We start from the raw sequence: 27,004 nt of genomic DNA, 5'->3' as shown, positions 1-27,004 counted from the left end.
AAATACCTCTACATGGTTCCACCCTTTTAAAGCAAACAATGACAGAAAACTTTCATCCACCTTCACCCAAGCACTTCACCAATTTTTTTCCCCCTTAATTTTCTTTCCACTCAGGGCTCAGTTTTCAATGTACCAGTGGTTTTAGTAATAATGCAGTCCCCATGTTCTAACATCTCCATCCCACCCACTCGTCTCCCCCTCCCCACTCCAATACCGAGATACTGGCCATTCACTATTTTATACTGTGAAACAAATACAAGAAGAAGAGGAAAACAAAACAAAACAATTTGACACAGCTATTCAGTTTTTCAATCTTTTGGTTTATTTTTCAAGTAAAGAAAAATCTACACGTGTCAGAGTAACCAAAGAACTATTCACACAAAATATGATTTTATTACTGATCACAATCACGTCGCCATACAAATTATTTCGAATAAACGTGAAAATTATTTTACAACAGAATTCTGTACAACACCACAATTAATTTGTCCATCAAAATTAGAATAAGAAGGCAAATCTATATAGACCAAGATCATCCATTTTAGCGAATGAGAAAAGTTCATATTTCCCCATAACTGTAGCAAATAAACAGCAGTGTATATTTTACCACGGTCTTCTTTAACTTAACGGCTAATTGTTTCTCCAATAAGTTAATACTTTAAACTATACCTCACTAATAAGTATAGAGGTATCACCTATTCCTTACACCCCTCTATCCAGTCAATATTTAAAATTATGACAACAGTTTCTCAGAATATAGGAAACAGTGGTTGGGGAATTCTTATACCAAAATAATTTAAAGATTGTAAAATTAATGTTTTGGATGGTACAGTAAATTATTACTTAGTTCAAAGACCCCCCCTCCCCCCCCCCCCCGATAAAAAATGTGTCCCATTGTCACAATTTAAGAGAACTTATAAAGTTCTGTAAATCTACTGTACTCTCTAAGAGCCATAACTATAATTCTTATCTTGTTTCACGTTTCACTTACATACTTATTGAGCACCTGTTCCCCTCTGTTTACCTTAAAGTTTGGTAATGGAAAGTTTCGACAAGAAAAAGGAATAGAAAAAAAACTTAAGAATGACAATAAGGGATAAAGTATGCTTTAATTAGCATAATGTGAATGAAATTACCCTAGCTCTACTAATTTTACTGAATCATATGCTTTGTACGTTTCCAGTGATGAGCAGAATTGCCGTGGAAATAACACAATTTGAAATAAAAGCACTATACATAATATTTACAAAGAAATTCTGAAAGAAAGGGAGAGGGGGACAAAAATGCATTATTTACTGTACAAATTTGGATGTACAAAATATTCGTTGTAAAATCTAAAGTTTGTTTTCTAGTCTTACAACCTCTGTTAAAAGAGTACTTCATGACTCTGAATTTTTCATCTTACACAACGACACAGAGAAAAGCAAGCATTAAGCAATCGACAAATCTTCATATTAAAGCAACCTTTTTGGTATTCTTGCTGGCCAATTTCTCACATTTTTATCGAACCATATAGGTGAGCATTACTACTCAAAATAAAGACTGCAGTTGATGAAATGAGTCATTCTCTTCAAATTCACCAATTTCATGCAACAAATGAATATTCATTAGCGAGTAATAAATTATTCCTTTCAATTTGACACAAAAAAAAAGTTTAACCCAAAAGCGATTTCAATATACTATGAACCATAACCACAACACAAATTGAAAATATTTGAAAAATACTTTTTTTCTCTCATTATTTTGAAATGAATCTTACAGTCAAGCTTCATGTGCTGCAAAAATTATGGGATATATTGTGTGAGTTTAGTAAGAAATTAGATATTTTAAATTTACCAAAATCAACACATTAAATCTGTAATAATACATTTCTTTCCTAAACTGTGGGATATGCCTGTCAAGAAAAGCACCACATAACTAAAAATTAGAAACAGAACGACACTTACTGTTTAATAATACCCAAATCCTGAAATGTTGCAAATTTTATCTAGTTTCATACAAAGATTTCAAATTTGTGAAATCCAATATTCTAAAGTTACAAAAAAGAAGAAAGAAAGAAACAATGATACCACTTAAATAATCATAATTATTTTATTAACATATTAAAATTTTGTGTAGATTTCTCGTAAACGAGCACTATTATCATTTCGACACCATCCTGAGAGAACGATTGGGGCACTCGTTTGTTTTGCCTTTCCGTAACACGGGTCCTTGAACATGCCCCTCCAGGTAACACATTTTGTCCAAGAAAAAACAAGAGATATGGAATACTTTTTAACCTGAAAGGGAAACTACTCGAGGTACATTCTTTGACAATCTTTCACAAAATGACTGTCATTTTGAACATGAGAGCATATTCTAATGCATATCGTCTCGGGTAATAATATCAATATTCTCAATTTTTTCGCACACGTTTTTTCTGAACTGACAACAGCTGGATTACAAAATATTGACTAGGTTTGGTTTGCCATTGATACAGGATTCAAACATTAGGTTAGCATTAGCATAACATTAGCATAACAATAGCAGGTTAATTCAAATCAAGTGTATTAATAAAAAAACATCTATCATCCCCTTCTGCTTTTCCCTATCGGCAAATCATATGTCTACCACTACCAACAGGAATTCCTTGTGTTTTACATATTATGAAATATATTTTTTCCAACCTAAATGCTACTACAAGAGGGGGCCCTTAGACACCTTTAAGTCCCCCCCTCCCCACCCCCTCCAGAGAGAGAGCCTGGGCACGATAAAAGCCAAACAACTAGATCCACTCTTGACCACAGGCCCCTTACAATGAGACCATGTGATCATAACATTGTTATAACAAGTGAGTCCTTAGCACTTAGAAATATCAACCTCCTTACTTTGACATCTTAAGAGTCTTAACAAAATTACTACCACTTTTTCCTTTAGCTTTACAGATCCAGCTGACTCTTAGAGAGATACCCCTGATGAAACATTTTTAACCAGCTGAGAAAATAAATCACAGCAACAAATTTTGTTAAAAAATTCATAGTGGGAAAACTGAGATGGAATGTAAAAGTTTAGGTGTCTCAATTTCTTGGCAAGAAAAAAAGTCTACTAGTCGAACAGGACGAAACAAAAAATCTCCAAGATGTGCAAACTGAGTACCATTCAATACACATACTTTCCCAAGCAATGGAGAAACCCCCAGAGGGTGATTCTCGGTAGTAAAATGAAAAAACCGAATTTATTATTATAATCATAAGCAATAATCAAATCTTCTATGAAAACACTGGTCAGTTACTAGAGAAAGAGAGATCGCTGAATGAATCTCTGAGATACCGACTTCTCCACCAGCCCTAAGTAATCTATTCATTCAGACACCTTCTCGCTTTAAATTACTTTGATATCCTACGCTGAAAGACGATCATTTTAGAATATTAAAGTTGAAAACTTACTTATATTTCTAAATAGTCAAACCTTCCCACGAAAAACTGAATTATGTAAAATATCGGCAAAAACTTTAAGACCCGTTATAAGAGAAGAGAACCTCGTGAAGCTATAGTTTAATGTACAAATTCATGTCAGATCCATCGACAGCTATAATACCCATTAACAGAAGGGCGTGGGATGAGGTGGTGGTGTTGGGAATACCGACAATGACCCCCATCATTAATTAATAAATAATTAATTATCAATATGGCTGAAGGAAGCACTTTCAGGAAGACAGATACATAGAACGACCAGACCAACTAACGACCCTCAAGGATACTGACGTCAGGGAATCGTAGACATTCATGTGAATAATCGTTTCGGAAAAACAAATTCCTTGACCTGTTACGATGCAGTTTAATCTATCAGTGAATATTTTCAATTAATAATTACGGATAAATAGGATATTACTGAAGAATTGAATACATGAACATTGTCATCGTTAACCTTTTCTGCTGTGTGAATTTGGCAGAACTCTCTCAAATGAATATCTTTGATGTTTTTTTTTTAAAAACAAGAAAAGGCTTCAATTCCAACACTCTTGCTAAGTTGTTAAATTAACTCATGGTATCTTATTTCTATATTAGGGCAGCTGGTTGCTATGAAAACCATTTCCTTTTTACGAACAAGATCATCTGCACTGACCCTATGAAGTATTTATCTCCTCCTAAAAAAGTGATATCCGATTATCTTTTTATCAATTATCTTAGACAGTGTAAAGAAACTGGCAGCTTCAGCCCCAATACTAATGTGCAAATGTAGGCTAGGCTAGGTACCTCTGGTATGAATAGTGTGGTAGGTCTAAGTACGGTGTTGATGTCTGATTTGAAAATGAGTTTCACATCTACGATATCTTCAACAATTTTTGAGACATTAGGTCAACACACTTTAAGGAACCATAATAAACATCAATAATTGATGGTGTGAGACCGGTTGATTTTGAACTACAGCAGTCTGTAAGCTATCATGATCTCTAAAGGAAGGTGCAGGCTTCAAAGATCTAACACAACGAATGCACCAACCCAGACAAACTTCCAACTTTTTCTCACCCACTCCCCCCCCACTCACTCTAACCCCGGCCAAGAAAATAATAGGCCAACGAAGAAACCATCTCGAGTTGTATTGCCCAACCAAGTTCTCAATATTTTGGAGTCTTCTTATGATCTACTCTTCATACAAATTTACACAGGAGGTAAGTAATTCAAGCTTTCATCAGAATTTTCACACATGTTCTGGACACAGATACCAAACGTGTAACCACCACATGGTCGGTACTCTTTTCTTGGTTTGGATTCTTCTTTCCCCCACCAGGATTCCTCAAGTCAATAGGGCAACCTTCCCAAACAAACTCTGCGATGAAGACTTGTCTCTAGAGAATAAATCGGTTCGTTTGAAGTTCGCGTGATCAGCCTTCACATTTAACATCGATCATAATTCCGCCACATGTTTAAGTATGCAAAGTTGGCCTAGGCTGTTACGAATCTTATGAATTGTACAATAGTATGATCTGTATTTTGATGTTTGACATATTCAAAGGTTAAAACCTTCCGTTGTGACATTCAAATTCACACACATTCTGTGCTAAAAATGTATTTGCATGGAAAGCGACGTTACATTACAACAATGCAACTGACTCCCTTGTTTCTTACCAAATGCTATGTCCATCTGTACAAATGTACAATTATATACTTTGACCAAAAGGTGTGAAAATATAATTAATGGAATGAAGACACAGATAATTCAAGGTTATCTCAACTTTCAAGACAAACATTATTAGAGTTGACAGTTGTGTAGGGACAGGTAAGTTCGTTAATAGATAATCCAATCCACCCAAAACCAATGACGTATCATGAATAGTTCTTTGGAATGTTCTCTTCCATCAGTAATAAGATGTTTATTATATAAATAGTCAATTAATTCACAAAATATCCCACCTTTTCGGTTAAAAAAGAAACAAACTCACATCTTTTGTGACATCAGAAGACCCTTCCTTAGTAGCTATCTGCTATACGTAACCCTTAGGGATGGCAAAATGTAAAGTGACCCCACAAAAAAAAAAAAAAAAATGAACTCAGGTAAACCTGTAAGACAAGGCACCGGAAACAGGCATTAAGGGGCATAATTAGCACATTATAAGCGAGCATGTGAAACCAAGGCATTACTTTTCAAATTTCAGACATGGGAAATGTAACCTTTCAAAAATAAATACATAAATAGATTTCCAAAAAAGAGAGAGAAAAAGAAAGAAAAATAGTAGGACAGGAAATAGACCAATCATGACCAAAAAAAAAAATTAAGAGAACTATTTCCTGCAATAACGTCTGCTTCGTCAATATCTTACATGGAGGCAACTGTTCTGTCCAGGCATCATGGTATTCACTGCTTTTACGATAGATGGACTGGTAATATCAGCTAGCAGAAGGGGCCGTAGGGGCAGGGGCGGAGTTGGAGATGTTAGCCAGCGACCTGGCAGCCATCAACGCAGCTGCTTGTGCTTGTGCTGTAAGATAAGATATAAGCATACGAGACGATTAGTCGTGAGCCGATCTGTTTCGAATTGAAACAGAGAGAGTGAGGCTACGGGAATAATTTATGAGTAAAATTCAGTGGTTGTACTGCATGTAAAAGTGATGAATGGAGAAACAACCATTGAAAATATTTTCTACTATTGTATTCGAGAAATGGGACTTTTTGGGTTAACAAACATTTTCTATTACATAAAAATTCTGAAAGTAATATAAAAACTGCTATATATACATATTTTGCTTCTGTGTAGCATTTTCTGCCCCATTATGCATGGCACTTAGCACACAAATGATTTCTGAAACTATGTAGTATGGGAATGCTTGCGAGTATTATGCGGTCAAATTAAATGCACTCATGGATAAAAGATATCCATATTGCGAGTGCGACCTTTTCTCTCTGGTTCGAAACAAGAAACGTCATCTCACCTTCCCTCTCCTTCCTTCTGAATCGTTTTCTCCTTCTGTCGATGGACGAGACTTCGCTCTTCAACTGTAAGTAAATCTTTCGGAGTTCTATCAACTGTTTCTGGATGACTGCAATTCGTTCGTCCGGGCTGCTCATGTGACTGACATCTGAAATGAAGACCAAAAACGAAGGTTACCTCAGTAAATATATTTAATATATACATCAGTGACGGTTTTGTTTAAAGATTAGCCATAATCCTGCATTTGTATTTCTTATATATTTTTTTATAATTAATTCCTTTGGCTGATTACCTAGCAGAACAGCTTACTCAATAGTGTTTTGCCAACATTGTCATTTCACAAATACAATAGTAGAAAATATTTTCAACAGTTATTTCTCCATTCATCACTTCACATGCAGTACAACCACTGAAGAAAGAGTTAGCATTTGTGAGAATTAGGAGAGGTGACATTGAAAGTAAAACATTTGTTCTGAAAAGAAACCTTTACATCAAATCAAGTTCACTTATTTAACTGTGAACGAGAGCCAAAAATTGTAAAATTTTACTCACCGACGGTAAAATTATATTTACACGGTCGAGATGATCGAGGTTGTTGTTGATGAGGCTTATCCGAGCTGGATTCCAAAGACCTCTTATGAATCCCCTTAGCCAGTTTGTTTTCCAAATTAGAGCTCTCATCCGTGTCGCTGCTGCTCGGACCGGGCTTCACGCTGGAGGACACCGAGGTCGTCCGCCTTCTCGATCCCTTCTTCCGGTTCGACTTCTGTTCTGCTCTGGTGGTGGTATTTCCCATGATTGAATGCGAATGCTTCCTTCTCTTCCCTGCTGCGGCCTTGTGTCCTCTCGTTGGTGGATCCGTGGCGGCTTCCCCGACCTTCTCTTCGCTATTATTGCTACTGACCTCCTCCTCCATCTCCTCCTCCTCCAACTGTTCATTCTTCACTGATGAAGAGCTGCCGCTACTGGCCATGTCGGCCAAGCTATCAGAGTCACTCTTGTTACTGAGTCTGGCCTGGACACTTTCGCTCTTCGTGTCTCCATCTTCCTGTCCCTCGTCTTCGTTCGGTGAGGAGGTCCCCATAGCAGAGCTCTCGGGGGTCGTCGGTGGGGTGGTGATGATGGCTGCCATCATCCTGCTGTCGGATGTGGAAGCCTCCATCTCGTCTGGTTCTCCTTCTCCTGCATCTTTCTCTTCTGCCATCTTCATCTCCTCCTCTTCCACGGGGGGAGGTTGCTGTTCCTCGACAACAACTGGTTTGGCATCTTCCTTCTCTTCGGCCTCATTTTCCTCGAGCCGCCTCTTCCGCCTCCTCCCTTTCTTGCTTCCCTCCCCTCCTCCCTCTGTGTCTGCTTTCTTGGCCTTCTTTTCTCCTTTCTCTTTGTTCTTCTCCTCCAAACTTTTCCTCCCCCTCTTACGACCTTTCTTCTTCTTCTCTTCTTGTCCCGTTGCTTGCTTCTCTTCGCTTCCTTCTCCATCCTCCTTCTCCACTTTCTCTTCTGTCTGTTCCACTGCCTCCTCAACTTTTTCTTTTTCCTTTTCTTTCTCTTTCTCTGCCTCCGTCTCTTCTTCTTTCTCTTCCTTTTTCTCCAACTGTACCTCAACCTCCGGTTTGTCCTCCTTGACTGATTCTTGCTTCGCATCTTTGGAATGTCTCCTCTTGGACGTCTTCTTACCTCCTTCCTTCTCTTGCTTCGGCTCCTTCTCGCTCTTCTTCGACTTCCTCTTACCCTTCTTGCTCTCCATTTCTTCTTCTTCTTTGACTTCCTCCTTCTTCACCTCTACCTCTTCCTTCGTGTCCTCTGTGACGACGTCGTCGAGTCCACCTTCCTTTTTCAATTTCGGCGGTGACTTTGGTGGCTGGTTCTGTATCTCCTCCTTTGCGTCCTTCGTCTCGAACACAGGCATCTCTGAATCCACTTTACTCTCCAGCTCCTGCGGCTCTTCCGGAGGAGCTACTTCCTCAAGAACTGGTGACAAGATCTGCGCTTCCTCGGTTTCTTCTTTCTCTGCGTCTTCTGGAGCTGGTTTGATGTCACTCTTGGCAGGAGACGGGGCCTCTCTACTTACATCCGTGCCCTCGATTCCGATATCTCCGTCGGATTCTTCTCCTGAATCTATGAGAAGAAATCGGGGCAAGTTATGGTTTACCGACATCTGGGAGGTAATATGCCTTCTTTTTCTTCACATTAATAGTGGCTTTATCTGTAAACTGTGTACCTTTAAGGCCTTTAACTTCCAAATTAAAAGGATTTTCACATCACATTGTAAATATCTTCTTTCTTTTATACAATAACTGACAAGATTATGGAAACTAAAACATACACACAGATTGCAGAAAAGGATAAATCTCAGATGAGAGAACATGACTGAAATCAATTTGAAATCTACATAAAAATTACAACAATCTTATCAGCAAAGTTCACCGATTTAGACAGACAGAAACCAGCACAAAAATGAAAAGGTGGATTGGTACGGTTTTGTCTTTCCAGCAATCATTTTGTTCTTCATTACTCTTGTTACCTTAATGTCCAAGTAAATGCCTGTTGCAAATAATTTGACTTGAATTCCTTCTGTCAAACAGATTTAAACAGATGAATCGTCTGTCATATCTGTCTATCAAACCTGTTTCTTTTGTCTTTGTTACAGTTTTAATTCTGAAGAGGAGCCTGCTGTGATCCAAATGTCAGGCTCTCTTACTTTCATACAGTTTGCACTTTGAAAAGAAACTTAACACAACAACAACAACAACAAAAACAACAACAATGAAACATCAGGTACATACCATCTGGTTCTTCTGCCTTTCCCCTGCTGGTGGATGAACCCCTCCTTCCTCTATGTTTCACAGCTGAATAAAAGAAAACAATGAAATATTAACTTGCAACATTTTGGAAAATATAAGATGCACTGCATTCAGTTTTTAATATTTTGAAGAATTCCAAAATATTTCCAATATATATATATATATATTTATGTTTTGCCACATTTGGTTCCATATCTGTGGATATATTTGTTTAAGATAAGCAATTCTTGCTTCCTTTTTGCATCCAAACAGACATAAATCACAGGCTATTACTTCCATGAAGGTTATATTACTGGGACAGTTACCATCCCCTCTATGATAATTAATCGAGATACTCACCTCCCAGACCATTAGCATACGGTGACTCCGACAGGCTGTTTCTGTCCGATCTGAGCGACCTCGTTGGATAGAGCGGGGACCTTCTACCGCCTCCGGAGACCCGCGGAGATATCGGCCTACCGGACGTCTTTGGACTGAGCGAGGGGGGACGGCCCCGCTTGGCGGGACCTTTACCTTTCCCTTTGTCCTCCTCCGATTTCTTCTCGGCCTTTTTGGACTTCTCTTCCAGAGCTCTCTTCATCTCTTCCTGCTGCAACAATTCCTGAGCCGCCATCTCTAACCGTTGTTGCTCTTCTTTCTTTTCTCTCTTCTCCCTCTTTTCCCTCTCCTCCCTCTCTTTCTTCTCCCGCCTCTCTCTCTCCTCTTGTTCCTTCTTCAGTTTCCTCTCCATCTCTTCTCTCTCCTTCTTCTCTCTCTTTTCCCTCTCCTTCCTCTCCCTCTCCTCTTTCTCTTTCTCTTCCTTCTCCTGTCTTTCCTTCTCCTTCCTCGCTTTCTCCGCCTCTTTCTCCAACCTCTCCTTCTCCTTACGTTCTTTCTCCTTCCTCTGTTGTTCCAATTCTCTCTCCTTCTCCTTCTCCTTCTGCTTCTGCTCCTTCTCCTTCTCTCGTGCTTTGACGCGGGCCAGTCGTTTCTCTTTCCTCTTGTCCAGGGATGCTACGATTCTCTCCGATGAGACGACCTCATCGTAACGGACGTTCCAACCGAGGTAGTGGACAGAATATTTGGCAGTTTTATCGCTACCTTCGACATCCACAATCTGTTGAAAGAAAAAAAGTACTTTGTTTCTAATTTCTACTTTCCCATATAAGATTTGTCATTTTCACTTGTATAACTTTGAGGACTCAGAAAAAAAGAGAGGAATATATGCTGGTTTAGTGATCTTTCCAAAGTGAATTTCACAAGTTTCTGGTCAATTTTACGCAATTCTATGACCGGTAAAGCATACCATTCTATCGAAACTTGTTAAAGGCTCAGAATATTATCAAACAGTTTTTCTACAATGTCAATCATCGAAAGAGCATATAGCAAAGTGAAACAAAATTCCTTGATGGATCATGGCTGTTCACTGCATGTGATGAAAATTGATTAGTGAAGCCAACTTGCAACATAGGAAAGTAATATTCAACAACCTTCCATTTCTGTGGTTGTTTTCTTAAATACAGTTGAAGAAGTTTCCCCACTTAAAAAACTATGTTACAGTAAAACAAAATATAATTCATTGCCGCCACCCTCTTCACACCCCCCTTTTTAAGCAGTTGCTGTTCCTCCCTTCAGATATGTAAGTTTTGGTACAAACCTTGGCTTCATATACTTTGTGAGTCCTTCCTCTACCATACTGCACTTTAACCTTTTCCCCAACTTCAAAATCTGTTCCCAGATCTTCTTCCTCCCTAAAAGTACAAAAACGTTGGGAGAAGAAGAAAAATCAAGAAAATGAGCGGTACAAAATACAATATTCTGATTCAGAAAAGCAAAAGCAAAAAAAAACGAGAATTAAACCAGGCAGATTTCTTCGCTCCGGAGAAGTATCAATATTAAAAGAAATTATCAAAGCAAACGTTGGCAAGGAGCTTTATATCTAACTTTGATGAATCTCAGACTATGTATTTACATACATATCAGACCTCCCAGCAGCTGCTCTTTAACAAAATAAAAGTATTTTTAAAGGTTGTAAATGAAGAAATTAAGGTTTTTAAAGGCTTCAAATGTGAATCATCAATGGTTAGCATGACTGAATACAGTATTTCTACTCTTTAATCTCTCTAAATCTTTAAAATATTTCTTTTTAACTTAAAATAGAAATAAAGGTTTAAAACAGTATTTTTGAAAACTTAAGTGCAAACAGGGAGTGTTATCTCAGTGGTTAACGCCGGTGCCTTCCAATCATAACGTCCCGAGTTCGAGTCACTCCAAGATTAATGTTTGTCGTCCAGTTACAGAGTTGTTGACAATTGACAATTCATAATCATGGATGTTAAATATGAATCTAAGAGACTGACTTCGGTCAGCTTGCGGCTTTGATAAGCCAATGATGGCTTCTTCACGAGTTCCTAAAATACATTCATACATACATACATTTTTGAAATAAAGGTTTTTGCTGGGAGATCTGACATATGTAACAATGAGTTCACTGTGGTATTTAACTATCCATCATATCTGATGTCTAATGAATATTCATGCCTAATGAATATTTATAGTGTAGAGAGTGAGGTCTGTCTGCTCCGTATCTGTCCGCATTGTTTGACCTTCATACAACACCGTCTTCAGAGAGCAGTTTTGATATAGGGACAGGATGAGGTCATCACTAAGGAAGTTGACTTAGTGATATCAAGCATCCAATCCCAAAGAGTTACATCAAAATAAACTTATAAAAAAAGGAAATTTAAACCATTCTCAGCTGACTGTTACTGTCTTACTGTTAAGGCATCACGTTTAAAGTAAGATGGAAACTTGCCTTTAACAAGAACTTGATGAGGTACCGGACAAATTCAATACTCCATTTAAGCATTTTCGAGACAATCTTATGGGCACTAAATAAAGCTTTCTAAAATATGCTTTTAGCACTGACTACTAAGCATTTCTATTGTTATTTTTGCAGCTTGTATCACCGTAGTGTTTATAGTAATGCTATCTGTCATTGACTAAACTGATGGTCCACATACGATTTTCCAGATGTCGAAAAGCTTTATGTATGTTTCAGAGCTTGCCAACGGAGATCAATTGAGTTATCATTTCTAACACCAAGTTCATAGCCTAAGCTCATTCTGTATGCATTCTGAGGGGGGGGGGAGGGGAGGGGGTCTTGGCTCATTCCTCATGGAAGATCCTGGGCCGAAAAGTTTACAGGCTGCTGGGCTAAACAATGAGACAAACTTTCTGTTAATAGCTCCAAATCCAAACATTTAGATTCCACATGTAAACTTTTCTTTTGTCAATCATAGGCCGATGATAACAATAACATACAAACCTGTCTAACTCTGGTTCCTCTTTGGAGACTGACTTGGCTGCTGCCCTCTTGCTCGCAGTCCGAGGGGTCACTTTCTCTTCCGTCTGAATATCTTTCTTCTCATCTTCATCTTCTTCGTCTTCTTCTGCCTCCTTCTCCTGTTCTGTCACATCCGTTTTTCGTCTCGTCTGAAACAGCCGTTCGGGGAATGACATGGGTGGAAACATAGCATAATATGTATTCAAAATGGTTGAAAAACATCAAAACAATGAAAACAAAACTGGAGATGGAAAGCTTTTATATGCCATTCATAAAATTCATAACCCCCTGACATTGTAACCCTTATGAAAAAACTTCAAGAAAGTTGGTATGTTGCCACCCATTTGAAAGCAGACTCTCTCTTCAGGTTGTCTAAAGACAAATCTACTTGCCCGGGTAGGTTGATGTAATAGGTAAAGGGTAGAAGGACTGTTTGTCAACAGTTTAAAAACAAACAAATTCAAAGGCAGCTTTTGGATGTCAGAGCAAAAGCTGACTTGCTGACCTTTCAGATCAAGTCTGGAGTTACTTCAAAACCGATCGAAATAGCAATAAGAAAGGAAGAACTACAAAAGGGAATAATTTAATTCTCTGTCTCAGCTTCAAGCTAAAATACACTCCGTATGATAGAAGTGCTGTCATGCAATCTGCTTGCTTGTTTTTCTTGCTTGTAGCAGCTGAATGCTCTTGTAATGTAGTAACTATTTGTAATGTTGGTCTTGTAAGGTTGTATTGTTCTGTTGTATTGTTGTTCATGTTTTCAATAACAACAGGAAATGTTGTTCTTGTATCTTGTATTGTTTTTTCTTGTATCCTGTTACAACTTGCAATGCTGTATCATCCTGTATTGTTTTTCTTGTACCTTGTAATAACTACGTGTAATTTTGGTCTTCTAATGTTTAATGCTGCTCTTGTATATTTGTTCATATAATGTTGTGCCTGTTAATGTAATATCTCCAATCGTGCACATATACTTCCATGAAATATATTGTTATCATGTTCAATGAATGCAACAGGCATTCGACAGGCATTGGACAAGATTTTTCATTTTTCTTGATAACGTTTTAAGACGGAAAAGTTCAACATTTAGACATCTAAACAAATGAAAACCTCAACAAATCCTTAAGGAAATGTTAACATCTTTTTTTTCACATTTCATTAGATGAAATTAATTTCAAATCACCTTTTTCTTTGGTACTGATTTTGTTTCTGGTTCATCTTTAACTTCCGGTTTTTCCTCAGCCTCTTTCTTCTTTTCTGGTTCTTTTTTCTTTTCTGGTTCTTTCTTTCTCTCTGGTTCTTTCTTCTCCTCTTTAGCTGGGGAAGGGGTAGCTACTGGATTCCATCTTTCATAGGATGATCTTCTCCTTGGTCTGGTCAGGACACTGCTAAAGCCAGGTCCTAGTTTTCTGTTGTGGTCTTCAAACGCAAACAGGTACCTGCGCGACAACATAAGGAGTATGAGCAAACCCAATGAACAACAACCTGAATATGATGTATCCTTATGTTAGGTTCCATTAATCAATTTGCCACAACCTGGATAAGTATCATACCCATACATGATCAATGCAAAATTAAGTAACAGAAGTTACAGCCTTTATACTTTAAAAAAATTATACACATTTTCCAGACCCAGAAATCACATCTTTCCATAGTTTACGACTTCGGTTATTTCCTTCCCCAAAAATTATTTGCAATGTTTACACCACCTTCCACTGATAAGAACTCAGGAGGGAGCACTGAATGAGACACTTCAAGACTCTCTGTGAAATATGAAGCTATTTCAAAATCACCATTCTACTTGATGGAAACAGATTACAGTTGAAAGTGACAAGGGGAAAATCCTATTGAAACCTGCAAATGTGAAATGCTTCTGTAAATTTAGCCCATTACATGACTTATTTTGGTTAATGAAAAAAGAAGTAAAAAGAATGCATTCTGAGGTTATATCATTTCAGATGAATTGTCTTTTTTTTTAAAAACCTCTCCCAAACTCCCTCCCCCCCCATCCCTCAAAGATAAATCCCAACCTACTTGTTGTATGCTGCTTTAATGTTGTATGACTGTGGTGTATTATGGATGGGTATTCCCATTTTACTGGCGATGTATCTCCACTGCTGTTTGTCGGTGACCTTCCTCCAGCCTCCCAGATCCTGAACTAGTTTGTATAATTTGTAGAGGTTGAGATCTCTGTATCCCAGCACGGGTGGTTTGTTGATTGGTGTACCTGAATAAGAGGGGAAAACAGTTAAGACGATCATATCACCCATACATGACCTTCTCAACTCTGTGAGAAGTTGCCTCGCTCTTGATTAATTAAAGTCATCGTTTCGGGTGGCAGGATGCACAGTGCAATCTGAACATGAATGATAAAAAAGCTGCAAACAATTTCATATCAACTTTTTTTCTTCTTTTTACATTTAGTTTTGCTTTTCCAACAGCTAAGTACAAAGTGGACACTTGGTTTGACAAGCTGCTTGACTCGTTTCAGAGTATTGAGTGCAGTGAACCCAATCAGGGTTTTTGTTTTTGGCATTAACTCAACTTGACAGAACGTGGATCGGCTATTTAAAGTCCTTTACAATAACAGGGATGATACTGGTCACATTTGTGATATCAATTATGAACCAGGACTTGCTGAGGCGGCTTGGCATCAGAAGCAACGACACCAAGCATCTGGGAGGTCGTGGATTCCGGCCCTGGCCGGCTAAAAGCAAAGGTGGGTTTTTCATCCAGGAGAAATCCACGGTTTTCCCCCAACTGAAATGGTCTTCCAGTTTGTAAAAACATTCAAAATGTGCTAATGCTGTATAAACTGGATAGCCTAACCTACGTGAAGTGTAAGTCCACAAGCCATTCAGCTTCTCCTGCATGCACACATGTGCCTGTATAGCTTTATAAAGTTAACAGCCTATCATGCTAATTGTAATGATGCTGGTTATAATGACGAGTTACTTCATGTAGATCCAGAATATAAATGAACCTGACACTTTGGTGATTTGCTGTTGTATCCCCTTATTATAATTCTTACAAGGATGATGCAAATCATAAACATTGTGAACCAGCTTGTTCAATGTCAGGCCTATCACAGGTCTACTTAGTTACCAACACTTGAAATCAAACCAGACATCTTACTTCTCTCCTCCATGAACTTATGAAGCGATGCCAGCCATGCATCCTTTTGTTCATCGTATTCATCATCTGACGATTCGTCGCTGCTCTCCGTTCCTTCGCTCTCCCCGTCCCCCCTGTCTCTACTCTTCAAGAGATTAAAATCCCAGGTGGATGGCAGTTGCCCCGTCTCGATATAAAGAACTGCTTTCTCGACCGCTGAGGACGAAACGAGGCAAGACATATTATGTACAATTTTTAAACAACATGTGCTACAGTTGGGCATCTCGCTTTGGGAGACTTTTAGCGCAGATGTCATCTCTAAGATTCTGCAACTAATATGACAATGTCAGGTACAAGTGTGTAAGGGTAGATTGAATACTTCAAGAAGTAAAGTACCCGTGTGTAAGATTACATGCTGCACGTAATATTCCTACCAGTGTTGAATGTCAATTACATATATCAAGGAGTAAGGAACCAGTGTGTAAGGGTGGATTACATTATTCATGTAGTAAGGTACCAGTGTGTAAGGGTTTATTACATTATTCATAAAGTAAGGTACAAGTGTGTAAGATAACATGCTGCATGTAATATTGTACCATTGCATAAGTGTTTATTACATCATTCATACAGTAAGGAACCAGTGTGTAAGTGTAGATAACATTATTCATGTAGTAAGGTACCAGTGTGTAAGGTTAAATTACATTATTCATGTAGTAAGGAATCAGTGTGTAAGAGTAGATTACACGTTTCACGTAAAAATAACCCAGTGTGTAAGGGTAGATTACATTATTCATGTAGTTAGGTACCAGTGTGTTCGGGTAGACTACATTATTCATGTAGTAAGGTACCAGTGTGTAAGGTTAAATTACATTATTCATGTAGTAAGGAATCAGTGTGTAAGAGTAGATTACACGTTTCACGTAATAATAACCCAGTGTGTAAGGGTAGATTACATTATTCATGTAGTAATGTACCAGCGTGTGAGATTTGACTACATTATTCATGTAGTAAGGTCCCAGTGTGTAAGGGTAAATTACATTATTCATGTAGTAAGGAATCAGTGTGTAAGAGTAGATTACATGTTTCACGTAATAATAACCCAGTGTGTAAGGGTAGATTACATTATTCATGTAGTTAGATACCAGTGTGTTCGGGTAGACTACATTATTCATGTAGTAAGGTACCAGTGTGTAAGGATAAATTACATTATTCATGTAGTAAGGAATCAGTGTGTAAGAGTAGATTACATGTTTCACGTAATAATAACCCAGTGTGTAAGGGTAGATTACATTATTCATGTAGTTAGGTACCAGTGTGTTCGGGTAGACTACATTATTCATGTAGTAAGGTACCAGTGTGTAAGGGTAAATTACATTAATCATGTAGTAAGGTACCAGTGTGTAAGAGTAGATTACATGTTTCACGTAATAATATACCAGTGTGTAAGAGTAGATTACATTATTCATGTAGTAATGTACCAGCGTGTGAGATTAAATGCTGCATGTAATATCATACCATTGCATAAGTGTTTATTACATCATTCATACAGTAAGGAACCAGTGTGTAAGTGTAGGTTACATACTTTAGTAGTACATAATCAGTGTTTTAGTGCAGATTACATACTTTTAAGTAAAACGGTACCGATGTATACATGCAGGCTTCATGTATGTCCTAACTTAGGTGCGCTTTTCAGTAAACTCACCAGATTTCAAGGAGCTATTGTCTCCTTTGTAGATGTGATCCTTGGAAGCAAATGACCTCCAGCTGCTCTCAGGTACCGTGTAGCTGTGAAGATAACGGGTAAGAGAGGGCGGTGTCAAAGACGTAGAATTCACTACTAGACGGGTAAATATTTATTTCAAAGTCTAGAATCCACAAGAAGCATGCATACTACACAAATTGTGATTATGTATCTTCAGCTACAAGTTTATACCATCAAACAACAGGCTCGTGAATATATATGAATGTCTTCTTCCAAAAGCATCGAAGCGTAATATCATGTGCTCTGTCTGCACTGTCTACAAAACAGACTGTGTCTGCAAGAGTCACTTAAAAGATTTATCACTAAACTTACATAAATATCACTTGCCACCAAATTTACTCAAACATGACACACACAGTCTAAAAATCTCTTTTATTCCTATATCTCACCCGGATAAAAGTGGAATTGGCTATTTATTACCCGTAAATGACATTTAAAAGTCAGACCTAATTCTTATATTATGCAAAACTGTCTAAATTAAGGTATATTATTGCTATGTGAGTGTTGTAGGCTCAAGGCTCAAAACAGTAAGCACAGAGTGATAACCTCTGTTGGGCGTCATGGAAGTAGGAGAAAAAACTCACTATTTGTTATCCTTAAATGATCTGGTAACAATGTGGTCCTTTGTTCTGTTTGGGGCATCTTTGGTGCAACTCGGATCCACAATCTGTGGGAAGACAAACAAAAACCAAAAAAAGAGGGAAAGAATGACATTTTAAGTTTAAATTCACTCATTAGTTTTTTGCAACTTTTTGACACATACCATGATAAATACCATGTTAAAAAAAAAAAAACATTTTCTTCAAAACTGAATAGAAAAAGTATTAAGATTGGATCCTTATAAATGGCCAACTTCATTTAGGGAATTGAACCTGAACACAGGTGTGCTATTTGAAAATTCTGAAACAAAAAGAAACAAATTATCTACGAAAACAACAAGTTAAGACAAGGATGCAAATCTAACTCTACCATAACTTCAGCCTAAACACAAACCATGCCCCTAAAACACAAATGACTTACTAAAGCTGGGAACCACAGGTTTTTCCTCTTCTCGTTAGTTTCGACTAACACAACCTTCCCGACTGCATTATCTGGTTCCTCTCTTCGCAGTCTCCTGAAGACTTCAGACTCACTGCTCTCCTCGTCGTCTTCCACCCTGTGGACGGGGAAAGGCCTGAATTCATTTATCCATACTTGTTTGTCAAAAAAGTTCAAACAAACAAAAGAGTTTTTTAACTCAATTTGTAGTATGATTTCACAGCAAGAGGCTCTAAAAAAAAGAGAGTGTACTTTCCCAAAGGTCAATTTACTCATTAAAATACACAACTTACAAACAGTTTTTCTTAATTAGTTTTTCTTTTTTATATAAAGTTTGTTCTGTTTGGGAAATTGCTTATTAAGCAACAGTAAATTATCAGCTATTTGTAGATTTTGCAAGGGTGTTTGGAGACAGCTACTTAAGTGAAGAACAAACAAACGGATCATCCCCTTTGGAGAGGTTGAGGCCAGACACAGCTTTGCAAATTATGACTTTAGAGTGCAATAAAGGTGTAAAGGCAGGTAAGTTCAAAGCAGCAATAAAATACAAATGACATAAGAATCTTCAAATATGTCCATGTGAATAGAGTTCCCACGACATGATTCAGAAAGTTGGATTTACCTGGAAGTATGAGGTCTTTTCCGTTTTGCTCTGTCTCTTACGACTGGTGTGCCAAAGTTTTCTGGGTCAGTCAGTGGCAAGTGATCCAATGTCTGTGTGGTGAAATGAAAAATTAGACTATGATTAATAACATAATGGTTGATATGGGTCTCCATGGAGCAAATCCATAAACCAGTGGAAATCAAAACTTTTAAACAGAGTTGTGTACAAATTTACAGACATCCTACATGGCTGTCAAAAAATTCCAATTGTCACTGCTCCATTTTCGACTGCATTGTTAAAATAAAATTGAAATCAAGCCAAGACAACCAAAACTCATCAAGAACCAATACACTCAGATCCAAACGAAAATGACTCACTTCACTCTCATGAAAGTGCTTCTCTCCTTGCAGACAGAGGGATGAACGGCGAAGAGTCTTCTCGTCTCCGTCATCGAACACTGCGAGAAAATTAACAAAGTTTGGTGAGACAGTAAAATCAGCAAAAGAACAGAAACGAAGTATTTTTAGAAGGCTAGCATCATAGGCTAATAGAGATCAATCAATCAGTTTCTTCTCAGACTTTTACCTCCAGCTGATTACCTGCCTCACCCTCATCATGGGGAGAATACTACCAGGGGTAGGGATGGGGGGATGGGGAGAGGGGATGGGGGAGGGTATTAGTGGAGGGGTGAAATGCATTCATGCAGGTGATTTTTCACTATTTGTTCTCATTAACACTGTAATACTTGATCAGTGTGTAGTGCATGAACTGTGATACAGAGTTTACTTACAGACGGTGTACACGCTGGCATCATTTAGCTTGGTAATGGTCCCATCCTGCCAATTGCCATCTTCTGACTGTTTGGCCTCGACGTTTTCACCGATCTGTAATACAAATGAGAGGGTCCTGTTAGATCATTTCTTTAGTAGGGATGCACCGGATCCAATTTTTTGGATCCGGCCGGAACCGGATTTTGCCGGATAGTACATGAAATCCGGCCGGATAAAATCCGGCCGGAACCGGATTTTTTCATTTCACAAAAGAAAATCATTAATAAGAAGTAGAAGTATGAAACAAGGAGCAAACCTTAGGTGAGGTATACGCATATTATAAAGAAGGTGAAATTACGACCCCATTTATGAGATTAAATATGACTTGAAGTGGTGTAATCTACATTCTTTAATAAAATAACTACAAATTAATTGTTGACAAGCTTGATACAGTATAGTATGTAAATTTGTTTGCTGGAAAAAACTGCATACTACCTATGAAGATTGTTTTAAACAGGAAGGTACATTTCACAAATCTCATACTTTATACTGAATAAAAAGATTATTTAATTGTTGTAATACCACTACTATCTGGATTTAGAATTGTCTTTTAATATTCATTATTTGGTAACAAATTTTTACACTGCAATATTATCTGTAAAAAAAAAAAAAAGCATTGTATCTTTCCAGAAGTGGAAGAAACTTCTTATCTATCTTTTATCTCTCCTTTAAAATGGAATTGAATGTTCATTAGAACACTTAATGATTTAGGTTTTTCATGAACTTTTAGGAACTTTTGTGGTGACAAGAGATATCCAAGAGAATGCCAACAATAATGGGAAAGTAAAGATTCAATGGAACAGTATTTTGACTGATAAGTATATGAATGGTCTAATTTAACTGCACAATATTAAACTGATGAAGACTACAAGAAATGATTTCACTGCAAACTGTATTTGTTGTATATAGCTTCATATTATTACAGTAGTTGTATTATTTTGGTTCATCTTTAGAAACAGTGGGTCAGACCATTGAGAAAATTAAATTAAACATGTTAAACCTAATTTTTCCTTACTTTGAATGTTTTTATTAATTTATGGAAATAGTTTACATTGATTTAAGTAAATACCAACACCTTTTTAAGGAATAATTCAGGCCAGATTTTGAAAAAGATCCGGCCGGATTTTGAAAAATATCCGGCCGGAACCGGATAATTCCTCACTATCCGGCCGGATAGTCCGGCCGGACCGGATATCCGGTGCATCCCTATTCTTTAGATCTCAGAGAATGTCCCTGTTACTCTACAGGTGCATCAGACATTTAGAGAGTAAAAATTTTGAGAGTAAAATTTAGCGAGTAATTGTTCAGTAGCAGCTTACGTAAACAACAAGTTGAAAATGTTACCTCAGCAAAACAGACTCTTTGTTATAGAAGAATAGCTTGCCTTTATAAAATTGTTTTATACTAGATTAAAAGGTTAACCCAAGTTATGGAAACACCCAATTGACACCAACTGGCTCCATTGTTTACAGACTGTTCCATATACCAATGTTTGTCAAATTGCCAATAGAACAACACTGTACATTTCCTGTTAACTTTCACGCTTGTATCTGAAAATAATCAGACTTGCTTGAAAGGTCAGTTTTCTACACTATAAATGTATCTTTGTAACTTAAAACTTTGTGACACTACAAATGTAATGTTATGTGTTTCTGCATATATACTGTAATTTACACAAGCTTAATGATGACAAAACAGCAACATTGTAAATCCAATCATATCATCTCACCTTTAAATTGCCTTTGACAAACTCATCTGGGATAATACTACTTGTGCTGTCCTTAAAGGTGACCTGTGTTGAAGAAAGCAATATTAGAAGCCATTAAAATTACAGTACTTAGTACTTACCAAAGTGCTAACTGTGCACTTCATACTAACAACAAAGAATCAGAGTATGGTATAGTGGAACATGCATTTATTCTCAATGCAAGATCATAGATCCCCAATCTACAGCACTCTAACTAACAAGAAACTCCTGTTAATATTCACACTATTTTGCTGGGTAATCCTCTGGCTCCACTTGGCCAATGTCATGGCCTAGGGATGGGGGTCTACGTTGTTGTGGCAAACAAAATGTCACCATAGCAAGAATGACCTTAGTCTGACATACGGTTGCAGAGATATTGACATTAGTCAAATTTTCTTTAAAGCCCTGCTCACTCATTAATAGGGCACATATACACATCATGGTACATGTACCTACCAAGTATGGCATTGAATCAATGTGTGGTTGTTGACATTATGTTTACAAAAAGTTCTGTTTTCCATGATCTCCCATTAAGCCCCACCCATTCATGAATACTAATGAGGTAAAACTTGTTGCAATAAAATTTGTACTTACATCACCATACTTAAGAATTTTACGTTAAGGCCCACCTACTCATTAACATGCATGAATGGGAATAACAAACCATAGGGCACATCTACCTATCAAGGGGCATCTGCCTACCAAGCATGACATTGACTCAACTTGTACTTCTAAAGATATCTTGTTTACAAGCTGGCCGTCACATACTGTACACACATACTGTACATACACACACATACCTATGTGCACCCTACAACTGATAACGTGAATTGAACAATACACGCTATGTTCCTGTTTGTCATCAGTGATGTAACACTGGTCAAAGGTTTAAAACTACCCTAGCCCTACTGAGTGATGGCATGTACCTGTTTGTCATGCAGCCCTACCAGTCCTGAGTCGGACCTTGTTTCCCATGGCAACCACATACTTTGGTACTACTTGACATTTCAATTATACATGTGAAGGTTCCAAGTAAATTTCATGTTTCCCTTGGAATTTATCAAAACTCAATATTAGCAAAATTTGACCTCCACCTCTGACCTTTGGTTCAGAGAGCCTGTGGGACAAGGGTTCACAGTGGGGTAACTTCCCACCAAGTGTGAACAAAATCGGCCTAGCTGTTTAAGAGTTTTTGACACAAAATTGCACTTAAAATATACATTTGACCTTGCACCATGTGACTATTGACCTCAGTTCCCATAGCAACCACAAAATTGAAAGAAAGCCCTAATTTATAACAAAATTTATCATTTTAATATTTACAGGAGAGGCTTTAAGTTCCATAGAATGCCACTTTTGAATTTCACTAAAAACCACTTATGAGCTCTGGTAATCCATAATGAGCATCCCAACTGAAATTTGAAAACTTTCATTTTGGCCAACTATTTTGTAATGCTATAGCCTCATGATCTTTTCAAATTTGGCCAAAATCGTGAACATAAAAATTATGGCGCCATTCAGATTACCTGCCAGTTAATATTAAACTCCTGATGTGTCCCTAGTTTGAAAGAGAAGCCCAAAGTTTTGAGAACATTTGAAATGATATCATTTGAATATTTACAGTTAGAGGCTTAAAGATCCATAAAATGCCACTTTTCAATTTCACTAAAAACTGCTTATGAGCTCTGGTAAGCCATAATGAGCATCCCAACTGAAATTTGAAAACTTTCAATTCCGGCCAATTATTTTGTAGGGCTATAGCCTTATGATCTCTTCAAATTTTGGCTAAAATCATGACCTTTAAAATCAAGCGCAGATTAAATGTCAGTTGAGCCTGATATCTACTTATTTGGACCTTTGACCTCCGACCTTAGATTCCGGGGTCTGCGAGACATAAGGGTTCTCACATAGTTTGAAGAAAATCGGCCCAGCCGTTTCAGAGGAGTTTGTGACACAAAATTGGTCACACACACGCAAAATTGCAAAGGTTATTACTCAGCCTTCAGCATTAGAGCCAAAAATTTCTTTACCATAGTAGCTTCTCTAAGAAAACACCTAGAAAAAAAAAAGATGGTTTCAATTTGATGATGTGCCAGTTCTCCTCCCTTCCCCTCTCCCCCCTTTCCTTACTCAACAGATGCAGACAGCATTTAACAATCTTTCTGAAACAAGAAAAACAAAACCAGGACCTGTAACATTTTGTAGCATCACTCACAAAAATGGTTATCACAACAATGAGAATATTTTTATGAAAGTTGACTATAGCGGAACAAGAAAGTGAAAGTGATTTCAGCCCAAAATCCTGTAACATTTAAATACTGGTTGGTCAATAACCTCAAAAGCTAATTTTAGGCTTTTGAATTCTCTAGTGGTTTATTCAATCTACCCTGGTACTTGATGCAGGAACAGTTTTGGTCCTTTGAAAAATTTGAAGTTGTACAAATATGAGTCATACTGCAAAACGCAAATTATAATAATCATAATAATAATAATCAGCAGTTATTTTTACCATGCTTAAGTGACCACAAATGCGAGAGAAACCCGCAAGGGCTTACGGATTACAACTTACACATCGGGTGGCTTCCAATTCAACCTTTTAACTCAAATTTGGAATCTTTACAATTTAGAAAGTTATTTGAAATGGGAAAACTGTAGACTGCTCTTGGATGAAAAACCCACCTTACTATGACCCAACCTGGTGTCGAACCAGGAACCTCCCGATTGCTAAGCCTCATTGCTTCAAGTGCTGCTGCTTTTATCCACTCGGCCACAGCACCGGTCTAAATTAATGTACCTAACTGTGCATATAAACTAGATACATATGCTTTTATCCACTCGGCCACAGCACCGGTCTAAATTAATGTACCTAACTGTGCATATAAACTAGATACATATGCTTTAGACACTGAATCAGCATTGTATAGAGTTCTAAACCCGAGTGGCAATACCTAAAAAAATTGAAGACTTACCCTGCATTTCACTAACTTCTTGTTGATAATTTTTACTTTTGCCTCACAGAAGGCTCCCCGATACTTGGCACTGACAGCAGTACCCACTGTCAGATATGCTGGATCTTCTCCAGACTGTTGTTAAGAAATAAAAACAGAAGGGAAATATAAATATATATGTTACACATTCCACACAAAGATGACCAACATACAATAAAGGTCTAAGAATATACGTTTCAGGGCTTGAGTTGGTGAAATGAGACATTGTCACAGATCTGCACAATACGATTGAGCAAAGCTATATCAATAAATTTCAATAAAACTGTTACTTGTTTTGTAGTGTATTAAAACAGCTCAGCTTGAGCTGCATTTTCATCGCATAGCCATATTACAACTTCAATCAGTTTCACTGATGTGACTGGTTTAGTGTTTGCAACTCTGAATAAATTGTTGTTATCTCTCTTTTAGACAAAATTAGCTGGTTATTGGCAGTAAAAGTTCATGCTAATAATCTTAATTCTTAGTAATATATGCTTACCATGGTTTGCATGCAGCTTGTTTTGAAAGTGTTGTGAATGTAATGTTGTACATTTACTTGATAAGTTACAGCTGTCTTCTCATTTCATTACATTAGTTCTGACATAAACACAGCAAGCTAACACTAACAGTGGATGGTCATGGCAGGGGACCAAAGCCAACTGCTTGAACTTTAACATTACTGATTATTGTTCACTTAATGATGTAGGCTTAGTTCAAATAGTGATCTTCATTTTGAATTCTAGTTTAACTACACTAAATACATCCCTGCAATGTATGAATTCATAACCTAGGCTACAATCATTGTAACACATTGTCCTATTCACTTGTGTCATCTACATCCTACGCAAGTAGGCCTACGCCTAAATGCTGTCGAAAACATTACACAACAGTAATGGAATCGCATATTAAAGCCTACACCAGTACAACAGCAAAGGAGTCGTTGCAGTACGTTCGCTGCTCACACTGACAAGTGACAGTTACCTACTAAACAACTGGTTCGTTGTTCGGAACTGTATTAATTTTCCATAGAAAGATACTACTGAAGCGAAAATAAGTATTTAACTTTAAGGAATCATAAGTGAGTTGTTCTTGGCTGAACAATTTGTTAAATACACGCTTTACATTGAAGTTTCTGAACATTACTACCACGTCTACGAAACAACAGACAGCGTTTTTTTTCTACACAATGAAGTAACAGCACAGTAAGCCGTACGGTTTAACATGTTAGGCAAGAAGACTGCTTATCAATGTAAATTACCAAGCATTTTACGACTTACCATATCGATTAAAACATTCCAAACTTTCAGGAATTGTGCTTTAATACTTCTTTTATCAGTAAACGTTTTCTTTGAGACATCGACAGACGCTACGTAACAATATTGCAAGAAACACCGACCAACGACAGTTCCAACGTTAAACAGCTGACACTAAGATTCAGGAACATGCAACAAATTGATGCACAATTTACACGTACAATATCCTATACAAGGGATGTACAGCGCGACACAAGCAAGCATTCAGATGGCTTAGCTGGCTGTACTATAAACGTACCCGAGGTGTCGTCACTGAACACAAGAAGTGACTCTATTATTTGAAAGCCGAAGGTTACATATAATGTATCTTACTGCCATTTCTGATAAAATATTATACATTAAGAATTTTTACTGTAGGAAGTAGTTTAATTATTATTATTACACCATAAAATGTTGTTTTATTGGCTTTTTAGAGCACTAAAATGTGTTGACAAAAATGATATATTTTTGAAAACCCTAAATTAAATAGTATCGTCTGAATTAATTTATTTGACCTTTCTTGTGACCTGTCGTGGTGAGGTAAACAAATTTCCCCTGAACTGTTTTGGTGCGAAGCAACTGTACTGAATGTTGCACTAAACCTACGCTGTCACCGTAATGTTACTATACTTAAGAGGAAGCAGATATTCTACTTCATGTAGATTTAGTGAAGTTACTGCCAAAAGGAAGTGAATTGGCCACGTTTGTTTCAACACATTTCATTTTAGGACCTGAGTTTAGATTGATTCCAAGAAATACAGGTCTTTAGTACGCTAGTCATGTAATATAGTGGAAAGCGTTCTGTAATTGTTACCTTTCACGGGATTACCGGTATACAGACGTGTTACAACAAGCACACGTACAAGTTTGGTCAGAAATTATTGGAATTTGGGACAGGAACGTGAAGTGCCAGGTCGGATCCGGGGGACAAGTTTACCTTTAAACGGGCCACCTCTTTCGAGGCCTTCGCTTTTCCCTAAATATATTATGAAAAGAAAAAATAACTTAAATAGGTTATGATATGAGAAAACATTTTTTTTTAGTTTTGTGGCTATAGCACCGACCACACCATCTCATCACTCCTGACAGGAT

The 27,004-nt window shown here is 37.5% G+C and overlaps 1 protein-coding gene and 1 non-coding gene across 3 annotated transcripts; both read right to left on the bottom strand.

Moving 5' to 3' along the window:
• Window positions 1-299: 299 nt before the first annotated feature.
• On the bottom strand, window positions 300-26,141 carry LOC139970442 (uncharacterized). Of its 2 annotated transcripts, none has more exons than XM_071976102.1 (19): window positions 25,898-26,141; window positions 24,603-24,716; window positions 21,616-21,678; window positions 19,847-19,940; window positions 19,434-19,513; window positions 19,075-19,166; window positions 18,435-18,588; window positions 17,999-18,081; window positions 17,355-17,437; window positions 15,674-15,868; window positions 14,573-14,765; window positions 13,722-13,977; window positions 12,521-12,687; window positions 10,850-10,943; window positions 9,553-10,309; window positions 9,196-9,258; window positions 6,962-8,527; window positions 6,411-6,557; window positions 300-5,959 (listed from the first exon to the last, which is right to left on the bottom strand). In XM_071976102.1, the coding sequence occupies exons 1-19, from the start codon at window positions 25,898-25,900 to the stop codon at window positions 5,868-5,870; spliced, it is 4,296 nt and encodes a 1,431-aa protein (XP_071832203.1). In that variant the 5' UTR covers window positions 25,901-26,141; the 3' UTR covers window positions 300-5,867. The 2 variants fall into 2 exon arrangements, with proteins under 2 accessions (XP_071832203.1, XP_071832204.1); XM_071976103.1 differs by having other exon boundaries at window positions 18,435-18,570; window positions 25,898-26,140.
• LOC139972703 (small Cajal body-specific RNA 8) lies at window positions 11,764-11,897 on the bottom strand. Its single transcript, XR_011795080.1, has one exon. It is a non-coding gene; the product is annotated as a small Cajal body-specific RNA 8 (non-coding RNA).
• Window positions 26,142-27,004: the final 863 nt, after the last annotated feature.

This window comes from Apostichopus japonicus, chromosome 8 (genome assembly GCF_037975245.1).
Source record: "Apostichopus japonicus isolate 1M-3 chromosome 8, ASM3797524v1, whole genome shotgun sequence".
Lineage (NCBI taxonomy): Eukaryota > Metazoa > Echinodermata > Holothuroidea > Aspidochirotida > Stichopodidae > Apostichopus > Apostichopus japonicus.
Note: the sequence above shows the minus strand (reverse complement) of the source record. Positions and strands in the feature narration are given on the sequence as shown.